We start from the raw sequence: 15,412 nt of genomic DNA on the forward strand, positions 1-15,412 counted from the left end.
ACATAGAAATAATGATTAGATTAGTAATAAGATTGTATTAGAGGAGGAGGGAAAGAAAGAAATTCAAGATTTCTCGACTGAGCTTCAACTTTTCGATCGAGAAAGCTTGATCGAAAGCGGCATAGACGTACCATTCCTTCCGCACACGTCTGAGGGGGGTTGAAAAAATTCACCCACCGCGACGAGGACGGACGAGTGGCGTGAATGAATTTCCATCGCGACACGTTCGACCTGTACACTATATATATCTGTATCGGATTCCGATATTCGAATCGTGCGAGAGAGATCACACGACCTCTCCCCTCTCTCTACTTCGTATTACATATTCGCAACGCGGATGGCCTCCTCTTTTTCGACCCCGTTCGCAATTTCACCACCGCGTTTCTTTCTTTTTCTTTTTTTCAACCTTCGTTCCGAAATTCCATCCGGCTATTGTTCCCCCTCCCCGTCCGCGAGAATACACCGCGTTTTCTCGCGGGCTGATCCCTTTAAACAGGGATCTCGTCAGATTGGAGAGGGATTGGTTCTCGTTAAATAAATTCCAGTGAATTTCAGGAGAAGAGAGAAGAAGAGAGGATAGGTCTGTCTATGGAGTTGTTATTAACTCGCGATTCGATTCGAAAAACTCGTCGATGAATAATTTTTCTGTATAGAATTTGTGTTTCTGAAATTGTAAAGAATATTTAAATTATTTCGATTTTTACCTATAAATATAAGAGTTATATGTTTGCGGGAGTTTATTGTTTCGTCGCGTTTAAAATATTCATCTTTATGGCGGGAATCGTTGAAAGTTTAACCTGTTCTCGAACGCTTTCAGCCGTTAATTTCCGACGGTTGGTCTCTTGTTTCTACATTTTCTACGACAAATGTATATCAAATATGGAAGAAAATTGAAGAAAAAAATTGTATCGTATGCAATAATAAAATTGTAAAAAACAAATTCGCTAAAATCTTGTCAAGATTTACGTTTATCGTAAAAATCGAAGAAAAATTCATCTTCAATCGTATTTATTTATACATAAAGTATATCCTCCGAGTATAAATTGCGGCGTGAATTAATTTTGCATATCGTTACAGTCGTAACTCGATCCTCTGCGAAATATTTAACGAATGATAAAATGGCATCAATTTTCTGGAAGGGCAGATAAATACATTTCTTTCATCTTTGCAGCGAGATCGTGTCGATAAACGCGAAAAATTCGAGCAACGGTTCACGATACGAATATTATACGAGGATCATTAGAAAAATGTGCGAATTGATGTTATTTCGATTAAAACATTCCAAGGACGGACTCGAGATTAAAAAATTGCGCGATTTGTAAAAGGTGAAAAATAACAGGATTGGGTGTATGAAAGATGAAATGTAATATTCTAATTACAGGAGGGATGAAAACGCCATTGATAGAGCTATCCTTGTTTTCGCGCAGCTTGAACACCGTGGATGGAGTGACGTGTCCGTGAATGAATAACAGCATTCTTCGACAACATCGTTGCATCGTTCCGGGTAATTAACGCGACGCGTTCGTATCCCGCATTTGAGAATTTGTGGTATGCAGAACTCGCAAGACTTTACGATACTCTAATTACAATCGATCCAACTATCGGATATATTATTAGATATATATATATACGATGGATTAATTCGACGCCTGTTTCATCGAAAACTGATATTTCACGTATACAATTTCACGAGTAACGCTTGTATTAAATTAATCCCGATTCAAAGTTGGTACGTGGATCGTGATTATCGTTGAATTAACGTGGATTAAAAACGCCTCGCTCGAGAACATTGATAAATTTACATAAACACGATGTATAGATTTTTTTTTTCGATGAGAAAAATTTAAAAGTGAAAAGAGAGAGAGAGGTAAGGAAATAGAATTTGACGAATTTCGTGGAAAAAGTGAAGAGGAAGAGGATCGATGGCTCCTATCCATTTCTTCTTCTTTTTTATTTTTTCGTTTTCACGCGAGATTTCATACATGAGGGGGAGGGATACGCTTTTTATTTTTAATTTTTCGCGATGCGATCCACGATCTCGGTTTTTTTTTTTTTCCTTTTTTGCTGAAAAGGAACGAATTAAAAAACGATCCTTTCCGCTGACGACTCTCGGTAAATATCACTCCGGTGTCCTTTGATCGCGGTTTAAATCCAGTTTCCATAACTCTCGACGACCGAGCTCGTCTCCTTGCGAAAAAAAATCTAATCTGACGGAAAGAAATTTTTAACCAAGATATTCCTTTTTTTTTTCTTAATTACTCGTATTACAGTTCTGGTTTTACTCGTAATAATAAATATTTCTTATATTTCGTGTGTTATAAAATAATGAACATCTGGTTTATATATATATGTGTATACATTAGATTGTATCACACCAAGTTACCAATTTTAGAATAAATGAGAATCAACTGCGACTCGTAAATTTACTACTTAACCTACATCCCGCTTACCATATTTGTCCTCTTATATTTCCTTTGTGTATAATTCCTTTCTTTTTTTTTTTGCCGTTGGTTTAACTGTTTTTTGAGAGGCGAATTTAGAATATTGTTCCCGCACGAGTTTAAACAACGAGACCAAGCAATATCGAGGATATTAGGTTAGCTTTGAAAAATTCAAATCTTTGAAAATGAGATCCACGTTGAACGAATTGAAAGGCAAAGCGGAGGCAGAGTTGCGCGTATCTTCGATGACAGTTTACAGACGTTTGGACGGAATGGGTAAAGTGGAAAAATTGGAAAAATAGGTAAGCGAGTGACAGAGGATCGAAAGCGTGCTTATCGCGCGAACCTCGAAACGATGGAAGCCCATTTCTGAATAAAATCGTAACCCGTGACGAGAAACGGATACGACAGGACAAATCGTACACGATCTGGACGATGGTTGGACGCCGATGAAAGTCCCGAACGAACGTCGAAGCCGTCGTTACGATCGAGAAGAGTTAGGGTGACTGTAGGCTGTAAAGGGAATTATTCGTTATTCTTTTCCCAAAACGAGGCGATAACAGAGGCATTCTACTTGCAAGAAATTTTTCTTCTGCTCTAATAAAGCTCTAGAAAAATTAACCGAATCGAAATACGAAATCTTGACTCATCCATCGATAGTTTTCGCCATTTAGAATTGTTTTCGAAAAATAAAACACTCGAAAAGATGTAATTAACATTTTCTAAAGTGCTAAAAGCACAAAGTTTTAGAAAAATGGAACGTGTCGATTGGAATCTCGTTTCATATTTCGATCGAATAAAAGTTAATAATTCTGCTTAATAACGCTTTAGAAAAATTAGCCGAATCGAAATACGAAATCTTCATTTATCCACCGATATTCGACCGATTGTTTTAGAATTGTTTTTGAAAAATAAAACGCTCGAGAAGCTATAATTAACATTCGAAGAATTTCTAAAGCACAAAGTTTTAGAAAAATGAAACGTATCGATTAGAATCTCGTTTCGTATTTCGATCGAATAAAAATTAATAATTCTTTAACAACGCTTTAGAAAAATTAGCCGAATCGAAATACGAAATCTTCATTTATCCACCAATATTCGACCAATAGTTTTCGCTATTTAGAAAAATAAAACATTCGAGAAAATGTAATTAACATTTTCTAAAGTGCTAAAAGCACAAAGTTTCAGAAAAATGGAACGTGTCGATTGGAATCTCGTTTCGAATTTCGATCGAATAAAAATTAATAATTCTGCTTAACAATGCTCTAGAAAAATTAACCAAATCGAAATATGAAATCTTTATTTATCCACCGATAGTTTTCGCTATTTAGAAAAATAAAACATTCGAGAAAATGTAATTAACATTTTCTAAAGTGCTAAAAGCACAAAGTTTCAGAAAAATGGAACGTGTCGATTGGAATCTCGTTTCGAATTTCGATCGAATAAAAATTAATAATTCTTTAACAAAATTAGAAAAATTAGCCGAATCGAAATACGAAATCTTGACTTATTCACCGATATCTGATCGATCGTTTTCGCCATTTAGAACTGTTTTCGAAAAATAAAATATTCGAGAAGCTGTAATTAACATTCGAAGAATTTCTAAAGTGCTAAAAGCACAAAGTTTTAAAAAAATAGAATTTGACGATTAAAATCTCTGCTTAACAACGCTTTAGAAAAATTAGCCGAATCGAAATACGAAATCTTGATTCATCCATCGAATATCTGACCGATCGTTTCGACATTTAGACTTATTTTCGAAAAATAAAACGCTCGAGAAGCTGTAATTTCCTTCTCGCGCTTCACAAAGTTTTAGAAAAATGGAATTCGATCGAGTAAAAATTAATAATCGATAATAAATTGGAACGACACTAAACGATACACTTGGCAAAGATACGTTAAATATCCCATTTTTTACTTTATTCCCTTTTTCATTATTGTCGAAGAACAACGAAACGAAATCCTTTAATTCGTCGATGTTTGCGGCAACAGATCGGCGTGTGGAAATCGTGGGAGAAGGAGGGGTTGGACATCAAGGACATCGTCTGGCCGGGGAACACTCACACGCCGCCTCAAGGTGTCCCGGAGAAGTTTTATCTGAAAATAACATTCTTGGAGGAGCCGCCCTACATCAATCTCGCGCCACCGGACCCCGTGAGTGGAAAATGTTTGATGGATCGTGGCGTTCATTGCCGCGTGGCCAAGGATTCCGACATGGTCGAGTAAGTCCAATTCTAGATTAGAAGTAGAATTCTAGATATATATAGCTCAGCTTCTTCTTCCAAATCATTTCGCATCTTTATGTTGTTTATTCTATATTTAATATTTCTTTTTTTCTCCTTTATATTTACATTCATTTTCTTCCGCTCGAGATTGAATACTTTTCTTAACATTTCAATAATTTTAAATTCAAGACGATTTAGCTTCTGGTTAAATGTATTATTATCTATGCTATTATCATTATCTATTGGATTATCGGAGATCCATTTATGGAGAACGGTGATAAACGGCGATTCATCCAAGTTCTCCCCCTAAGAAGGTATCGTTTAAGTAATGTTTCCCATTGGACTCGTTTTGCAACGTGTTAGACTCGAAAGCTCGAGAGCTTTTCCGCTCACTGGGGATCGCTTTCATCGAGATACGTCTTAATTTTGCAAGGGATCCTATTAGATACGAATTACATCACGGAAGAAATATTCTTCTATTCGATTAAATTGTTTCTTTAATCGATATATATATATATTAATTCTTACACGACAGATTAATCGGTTCCATCAAAGTTTTCCAATGTCAAAGCAAAAAAAAGGTTATATTAAAGAGGATAATTGGCAATTTGGTTTAATTCATATCCTTGTTATGGCTCTCTACATCAATTTATATTTACACTCCTCTTGCATCTTTGTTATACCACAACCGCGAAGAATCAGACGAGCTTTTCTTATAAATAAACCACGAAATGCTGAAAGTATAGAACAACAACAAGTTTAGAGTTGCTCGAGAAAAGATTGAATGTCCATCGAATAGTTTAAAGGGAAGGGAGAGTTACTCTTACTTGGTGTTACTTGTGAGTCAGCCAAACAAGAATGGAGCACTAAAACCTGGAGGGTCGCTTAAGTTCGAGTTCTTCGACCTCGAGGACGTGGAGCATCGATCCAAGATCGAAGCTAATCTCTCCACTGTCGAAATCCAACAGAATTCTCGCGAATCTCGAGGAGAATCTTAGAGAAGCACGATTTACGTTCCATTGAATAGCTTATCATTGGAGGAGATGAAAATTCTCGAATTCGAGAGATGTCACAAGAAAGTAACGATCGTTGTGGGATTGTTAACCCTTTCGGCAAAAATGTGCACAGTAAGAGAAAGAGAAAGATCGTCAACGACTTTCTTTTCTTATCGAGGAATCTGAGAAACAAAATAATAAGAATGAAATATGCTATATTTCCAGAGAAAGATATTCAATTCCTAATTCCAATCATTCTATAATATATCGCATTTTACATGGAGCAACTTGGATAACGAAACAATACATCAACATCGTGTCATTCGATTTAATTTAATTCGAATCGAAGCTTTCGAAGTTTCGCGCCTAACTCGTCCTAATCTTTCGGGATAATTGCGAAATAGGACGAAAATCTTTCACCTTTTCTCATCAATGTGCAATTATCTCGTGGTAGAATCGCGTTATTTCGCGTGGATGACGGATAATTAGAAAGCGAGGAGGGGATGGAAAATCCCCTGGATCGTGGAGAAGGAGATCACTTCTCTCTCCGCGCTTAAAATTGCGATTAAAAATTTCTATCCTATTCTTCGTGCGCACAAGATCGAGAGAGAAAGAGAAATATTGAATCTGGTCGAATGGATAGTTGTTCAACAACGGCATGGAATACAGTGTAATTGAAAGTGCGGCGACACTGGAGAGGAGATTGAAAATTGGTTACGATTGTACGTTTCGTGTTTGCCATGTATATATTTTAACGCGTTCACTGTTATTCCATATCGACAGCAAAACTTCTCATCGAGTACACGTCAGCCGAGTATTCGAGTTACTTGACCACTTTGGAAAGATATTCCACGGGAATAAAATTATATTGAGTGAAAAGTAATATAAAAGTGGTTTATTAAAGTTGCTATTGATATTAATCAAATTAAACTATTTAACTATATAAATAGCGGATAAAACTATATTGAGTGAAAAGTAATATAAAAATGGTTTATTGAAGTTGCTATTGATATTAATTAGAATAGTTCCAATTCCTCAAACTCTATCTAATAAATAATTGTATAAATAGAAAGTTCTCATCAGCTGAGTATTCGAGTTACTTGACCACTTTGAAAAGATATTCCACGGGGATAAAATTATATTGAAAAGTAATATAAAAGTGGTTTATTGAAGTTGCTATTGATATTAATCAAATTAGAATAATTCCAATTCCTCAAACTCTATCTAATAAATAATTGTATAAATAGAAAGTTCTCATCAGTCGAGTATTCGAGTACTTGACCACTTGGAAACGATCTCATGAAGATATTTCGAAAGATATTCCACGGAGATAAAATTATATTGAGTGAAAAGTAATATAAAAATGGTTTATTGAAGATGCTATTGATATTAATCAAATTAGAATAATTCCAATTCCTCAAACTCTATCTAATGGATAATTGTATAAATAGAAAGTTCTCAACGAGCCATATTAACCGAATATTCGAATTACTTGACCACTTGGAAATGATCTTATGAAAATACTTGGAAAAACATTCCAAAACTATAAAACTATATAAATAGTTTAACTATATATTATATAAATAACTATATAACTATATAAATAGTTTAACTATTTATTATATAAAAATGGTTTATTAAAGTTGCTATTGATATTAATCAAATTAGAATAATTCCAATTCCTTAAATTCTACCTAATTGTATATATAGAAATATATAATTGTATAAATAGAAAGTTCTCATCAGTCGAATATTCGAGTTATTTGTCCACTTGGAAATGATCTCATGAAGATATTTGGAAAGATATTTCACGGGCATAAAATTATATTGAATGAAAAGTAATATAAAAATGGTTTATTAAAGTTGTTATTGATATTAATCAAATTAGAATAATTCCTTAAATTCTATCTAATGGATAATTGTATTTAATAAATAGAAAGTTCTCATCAGCCGAATATTCGAGTTACTTGACCACTTGCAAACGATTTCATGAAGATATTTGGAAAGATATTCCACGGGGATAAAACTATATTGAATGAAAAATAATATAAATATGGTTTATTAAAGTTGTTATTGATATTAATCAAATTAGAATAATTCCAATTCCTTAAATTCTATCTAATGGATAATTATATAAATAGAAAGTTCTCATCGGCTGAGTATTCGAGTTACTTGACTAACTACTTGGAAACAATCTCATAAAGATACTTGGAAAGATATTCTACGGAGATAAAATATTGAATGAAAAGTAATATAAATATGGTTTACTAAAGTTGCTATTGATATTAATCAAATTAGAACAATTCCAATTCTTCAGACTCTATCTAATGGATAATTGTATAAATAGAAAGATTTACGAATATATTACGGAATATTTTATGTTTATTCTTTAGAAAAGATTGATATTCCATATATTTATTCTTTAGAAAAGATTATGTTTATTATTATTGATGTTTATTCTTTAAAAAAGATTAATATTCGATACAAAACTGAGGTTGGTCAGAACAATTTGGACAAAGAGTTATACTATACGACTCACTAAGACGACTCTTCCACTTTTCATTTCAACGTCTGAACAGTAATACTATAAAGATTCGAACTGTAGAATGAAATGCAACGATGGGAACGAACGACACGGAAGATTCTCGCGCTATCAAAATATCGATGGAAGAATCTAGCGAAGTCAGCCGAAGAAGATTTCCTTGGAAACGACGCGCCTTAAACGATCCTCGAGAATATAAAAACACAATATCTTTACGACCACAATCGTATCGACTCGTAATATCGGCGAATTTATGCGCCACGATATTTGAATCGATCGCGGAGCAAATTTCCAATAGGCTTCCGTTCGACTTGTCTTCGATTCCACTATCTTATTTCATATATTTATACTATTTCCTTCCTCTTGTACTTTTCGAAAGAATCGTTTTAATTTATTAATACAATTTTGCTATCGTGTCTTTTCCCTTGAAAATGAACTACTCTAAAATCTCGAAACGAGACTTTTCGAACAAACCCTCGTGAGTATAAAGTCGAGAAACAATTATTATCTAGGGAACGTTTTCGGAGAAAAAAGAGAATTCTTCACGATCGAAATGTTCTACGTGAAACATTTGAGAGGGGGGACAAAGCGGTTGAGCAACTAGTATCATTAAACCCTGAACTTTCGGCTCGTGTCGAAGTAGATAGCGATTTCCTTTGAGGTAATCGTAAACTCTCGTCTCTTGTTCGAGCAACGTAACCAACGTTGCCTCTGATAAAAGGAAAATCGATTTCCCCTCCTCCTCCTCCTCTAACTTCTCGGGGTGAAACGTTTCAACGTATAACCCTGTTACTCGTATTCTGTGTGTACAACCCTGTGTGCGCATACAGTGGACGGAAAAATAAATACGATACGCCAAGGATCCAAGAAAAGAGATAAGGTTAATAGGAGGAGGGAGAAATATACGTATTGATGACGGATTCAGCCTCTGAAAATACCAGCTTTCCGCTCGATATCGAACAATCTGAAAAATACGATTTCGAGAATCTTATAAAAGATTTCCTCGATTTTTGGAGATTTTTGGTAATTGGTAAATTCTTCAGATATTCCCGTGTTTTCAAACGTCGAATGATTCCATTGATTCGCATATCTGAGGGGATGAAAAATGCATAAGGTTTCGCGTAAGAGAATTTTTCATAAAGATTCCACGTTTTTTGGAGATTTTTGATTGGTAAATTTTTCAAATATTCCCGTGTTTTTAAACGTTGAATCGATTCGCATATCTGAGGGGATGAAAAATGCGTAAGGTTTCGCGTAAGAGAATTTCATAAAGATTCCTCGTTTTTTGGTAAATTGGTAAATTTATCAAATATTCTCGTGTTTTCAAACATCGAACTTTAAACGTTGAATCCATTGATATAGTACATCTTTATATAAATAATTTCAATAGTTTCGAAAAAGAAAAAAACGTATCCAACCAAGTTCGTCGAGATTCGTTGTTCAATTCTTTTATAATAATTTTTATTGAGTCGAGATTTCAATCTTTCGATGCGTATGAATTGCATCATATCCTCGACAATAATTTTAAATTTGAACAGACAAATAAAAATAAGGGTCATCCTTGCTTTGACTAAAAATTTGGCTAAAAATGGAACGAATAAAGAATTTAACGTTTAATCCCGAACTCCCCTCAACTTTTATCGTTTTTTTTGCTTCAATTTCATCGAAGGTAAAATTTTCGCTCGAAACGTAAAATCAAAAAAAAAAGGAATACTTATTCAATCGTGTCCTCGTGTCACGCGAGATCGAAAAATCATAGAATGAAAAAAAATTTTCATAATTTTTAACTCGTCAATTTTTACTCGAAAGAAAGAAAGAAAGTATTCCCATCGTGGGAAAGAATTCGTTTCATTCTCTGCAGAAGATCGATCTATCTAAAATAAATTGAAATTAAAATAAAGAATGTAAAATTCGAATGTCGTCGAGGGATGACAATGACATCTTTCGAATCACGTGGATCGAATAATCTCCCGATGATAACGATAACAGTTTTCAAAATTTCTCTCTCTTTCTCTCTCTCTCCAGATTCATTCATTCTCTTTCCTCCAAGATAGCACCAAAGAATCAGCCATTAAATCTCGAAAACGATGGCTTGAAAACGTTTCATTTCGCCATAATTTACAGCAACCCTTTCGTTTCACGAATACGAGTCACAATAATCTTCCATTCGACTTGCATTCTTTTCCAAACTTTCCAATTTCCAAAATGCGATACAAAACAATCTTCCATCCTCCATTCATAATTCGCAGCAACCCTTTCGCTTCATGAATACGAGTCACAATAATCTTCCATTCGACTTGCATCCTTTTTCAAACTTTCCAATTTCCAAAATGCGATACAAAACAATCTTCCATCCTCCATTCATAATTCGCAGCAACCCTTTTTCTTCACGAATACAAGTCACAATAATCTTCCATTCGACTTGCATCCTTTTCCAAACTTTCCAATTTCCAAAACGCGATACGAAATAATCTTCCATCCTCCATTCATAATTCAACTTTTACCTTCACGAATACGAGTCACAATAATCTTCCATTCGACTTGCATTCTTTTCCAAACTTTCCAAAATGCGATACAAAATAATCTTCCATCCTCCATTCATAATTCGCAGCAACCCTTTCCCTTCACGAATACGAGTCACAATAATCTTCCATTCGACTTGCATTCTTTTCCAAACTTTCCAAAACGCGGTACAAAATAATCTTCCATCCTCCATTCATAATTCGCAGCAACTCTTTACCTTTACGAATACGAGTCACAATAATCTTCCATTCTGTTTGCATCCTTTTCTAAACTTTCCAATTTCCAAAATGCGATACAAAATAATCTTCCATTCTCCATTCATAATTCGCAGCAACCCTTTTCCTTCACGAGTCACAATAATCTTCCATTCGACTTGCATCTTTTTCCAAACTTTCCAATTTCCAAAATGCGATACAAAATAATCTTCCATCCTCCATTCATTCTCGAACGATTCTCGCGCCTCCATTATTACAAATTTTGATCATTCATCATTCATCTCCAATGATTCATCGTTTTTTAATTCCACGATTATTCCATCATCTCCGTGAGAATAATCCGTGATTCACGAAAACGGCGAGGATAGAGAGAGAGAGAGAGAGAAGAGGATCGTTTGCACCGCGTTCGACGGCCCTTTCGCAATTTCTAATTCACCGTAAATCCACGGCAATGGCGAACATTGTGGAAACGTGTCGCCGGCGCGAACGGTGGGATCTAAGAACGGGCACGTATCGTGGATTTCTATTCCATCTATTTCCTTCTTTCTTTTTTCTCCCCCTCCTTCCTTTCTCTCGTTTCAGATTAATAATCGTGCACAGCGCTGCCAACTGATCGAGACGACAAATTTTTCTGGCAAATATCTCGAAATCGTTTGTCCTACTCGGCAAGATTAATATAGAGAGCGGAGAGGGGGGAAATGATCAACTCCTTTTTGATGCAAAACACGCAGAGAGAAACTCGTCTTCCTTTCTTTTTCTCCACTTCTCGAATCATTTCGAACGATGCGGATGTATTCTCTCTAGAAATATATTTAAAGTATTAGAATATTGGAAAGGTAGCCTTAAAAATTAAAAAGAATATCGAGCGTCGTTGATGAAGGTAAAAATTTTGCCAAGATGTGTAAAAAATAATTTGATAGTAGTAATTTTATTTTTTACAAAAACATTGTAAGCCACTGGTTATATTACGTATTATAAAATATGTTTGTAACTTCTGATCGAATTCAAATGTATTTTCCCTAGAAATATATTTAAAATATTAGAATCTTAAATTTTTAAAAACCATGGTCAGAAAAAATATCAAGATGAAAGCTCTGCCAAGATGAAAAATAATTTGATAGATACTTTAAATAACGATATTGATTTCACTTTTTATAGAAATATTGTAGGGCGACTGGTTATATTATGTGTGCAAATAAATTTGTAACTTCTGATAGAATTCGAATGTATTTCCCGTAGAAATATATTTAAAATATTAGAATTGGAATTGGAAAGGTAGCCTTAAAAATTAAAAAGAATTTTAACCATTGTTGACGATAGTGAAAATTCTGTCAATATCCGCAAAAAATAATTTGACAGATATTTTGAATAACGATAATATTATCGATTTTACTTCGTCTAGGAAAATTTTGTAAACGACTTAGCCAAACCGTGAAACGAGCAATCGACATTCTTAGATCATCAAGCAAAAAATATCGTTTTATAATATCGGAAATAATTAAAAGAAAAATTAAAAAAAAGAACGTGGAGATTATGGAATAAATATTTGAATAATTATTATATTAATTATTACCTCTATTCTCTTCCCAATTAAATTTCAAAGATATATTCTTGCATGGATGCATTCGTCAAAGAATATCATTGTCATTCAATTCATTCCACTCTCATTTTTAAATAAATCGCAACAAGCCGTATATATATTTCTTTCAACCCTTTCGATAAAAATTCATGCAATTAAGATTTATAACAAAATATAAAATATCTATAATAAATAATATATATTGAAAAGTTAATAGAGAAAACGAAATCGTTTGATACCGTCATTGTTTTCGTTTCTCCTTCTTCCACCACTTGTTTCTCAGAAAGATCGTAATCGAGGATAGCCGATATTAAAGCTAACCGAGCAACGCTCAGTTAACTAACCAGCCTCCTTCCTCTCAGGATGGAAACTTGGAAGCACCACTTCAACTTAATATCCCGCCTATAACACGAGCTCGAATTTATCTTCGATCAAATTTTCAACGGGGGAGCCGTTACTTTACAGATAAATCCTCACTTTGTTAAGTGATCCAAGGGTGATTGCGATACACTTGGATAACCACCGATCGATTCACCGATTTCAACGGGAGTGGAGAGATTGCAATGGAGATTAAAAGTTGCGAAATTAAAATAATCCATGAAATAAATAAATTTAAATATCGAGAGAAAAATTTCAACGTTGCAACAAAAATCTTATAAACTTAAAACCTTATATTTTGTATATAAATATATATAATATAAAGTCTTCTGAAATTTAGAAAAAGAAAGGCACAGCTGATTATTAATCATCGAAGGTAAAATTAATGCTTCGTCGCGTTACGAAAGTTATGAAAATACTTTACGATGCTGGGAAGAAGTTTCCAGACCCCAGCTGCTGCAGTCTTTATAAAATTTCTCTCTCGTCCAATGCAACTTATGTTCCAATAACAATAATGATGTTCCAGTGGAGAATAATTCCAATCCAACAGATAATAAAAGATTCTTTTAAGATACTCTTCGTTCAAAATCGTTTCATTAATATTCAGATCGATTTGACGAAATCTTAGATTTATTACGCGTCATTGCAGAGACGGAACGACACGTGTGTAAACTCGCACGTCTTCTTAGCAAGCTTGGAAGCTTCGAGTGGACTCGTCCTTCTACTAACGATAAGCAAACGTCATTAAGGATGAGAATAATGATGAGAGAGGGAGAAGACGATGTTTGCACAGGAATTGGCACAATTCTTCAATTGTTAAACTTTCGAAAATTTTTTTTAATCTATTTATGGTTATTATTACTAACTGAATATGGAAATTTAAATCTTATAACAGCAACTTTCAACTGTTATTATCAAATAATAATAATAATAATATTTTGTAAATTTTGTTACAAAATTATAGAAATTGTTTATTTGGATATACATTCAAATGGAGTGAAATTGTCTATAATCTCCAATATATCTTTTTTTATAAATTTCGTTACAAAATATGTGCAATAAAAAATTATTTATTCGTTTTAACACGTTCAAAGTTGCAGTTCACGTAAGACTGTGATACGTTCGAATTGAAATAAATTCGATACAATTATTTAACTTCTTTTCTTTTTTACAAGAGATATCTCAAATATCTCTTTTTATAAATCTTGTTACGAAATGTAACGCAATAAAAAATTATTTATTTCCCACGTTCGAATGCAGAATATAAATAAATTGCCATATTTCGATTCAATTATCCAATTTTCTTTTTTTTTCTTTACAACAAATATGTTATAGAGTTATCTGAAACATCCCTTTTTATAAATTTTGTTACAAAATATTTGCAATAAAAAATTATTTATTCGTTTTAACACGTTCAAAGTTGCAGTTTACGTAAGACTGTGATACGAATTGAAATAAATTCGATACAATTATTTAACTTCTTTTCTTCTTTTTTTTACAAGAGGTATCTCAAATATCTCTTTTTACAAATCTTGTTACGAAATATACGTAATAAAAAATTATTTATTTCCCACGTTCGAATGTAAACAAATTGCCACGTTTCGATTCAATTATCCAACTTTCCTTTTTTTTCTTTACAACAGATATAGAGTTATCTGAAACACATCCTTTTTATAAATTTTGTTACGAAATATACGAGAAATATATCGAGTCGAAATAAAAGTAAATTGTCGCTCTTCTCGCGCTTCGATTCGATTACTCAACTTTCCTCTTCTTTTTTTTTTCACAAGAGATACTTTGTTACCCGAAAGATCTCAACGTTCGAATCGATCCACCCTGTCGATACATCCATCTCGAACCGTTACATACCCTTTCAATCGAGAGAAACTCACCCACCCTCCCCCTTCGATATTCCTTTTCCATTATACACGCACAGAGAATCCTCTATGGTTTCCTCGAACCACTTCCTGCCTCTATATTCCACGTGATCGATCACGAATCAGTTTCGTGGATACAGCGGTATCGGGTCACTTCCTGTTCCTCCGTGTTCCACGTCGCGCTATACACAAACCTTCTCCTCCGTCCCATGCAAAGTCGCGCGAAATGGATTGGAAACGATTTCTTTTCACCATCGAACTGGACGATTTTTCAAATAATCGGTCGCAATCTTTGGACAAGTGGTCGAAGATTTTCTTAAAAATTAAAATTATCGAATCCGTTTGATTTTTGACACTCGTGTGCTTTGATAAAACGAAATTTAAATTTATCGAATCGATCAACGATTCGAACACGAAATGGAACAACAGCATCTCCTTTTCCTTCTGCGCAATCTTTGGATAAGTGGTCGAAGATTTTCCTCTGTTTCAAAAATTAAAATTATCCGTTTGATTTTTGACACTCGTGTGCTTCGATGAAATTTAAATTTATCTAATCGATCAACAACGATTCACGAACATGAAATGGAACAACAACATCTTCTTTTCCTTCTGCGCAATCTTTGGATAAGTGGTCGAA

The 15,412-nt window shown here is 34.0% G+C and overlaps 1 protein-coding gene across 7 annotated transcripts in view; it reads left to right on the plus strand.

The window, feature by feature from the left end:
- The window catches only part of LOC412818 (NMDA receptor 2), a 311,909-nt gene that overhangs the window by 266,819 nt on the left and 29,678 nt on the right, over positions 1–15,412 (plus strand). For all 7 annotated transcript variants that reach the window (XM_026441777.1, XM_006569470.3, XM_006569473.3 and 4 more), the window contains one exon: positions 4,434–4,663. In XM_026441777.1, the coding sequence (XP_026297562.1) occupies positions 4,434–4,663 (230 nt within the window). The remainder of the gene's footprint in view (positions 1–4,433; positions 4,664–15,412) is intronic.

This window comes from Apis mellifera, linkage group LG7, assembly GCF_003254395.2.
Source record: "Apis mellifera strain DH4 linkage group LG7, Amel_HAv3.1, whole genome shotgun sequence".
In the NCBI taxonomy this organism is placed as follows: Eukaryota; Metazoa; Arthropoda; class Insecta; order Hymenoptera; family Apidae; genus Apis; species Apis mellifera.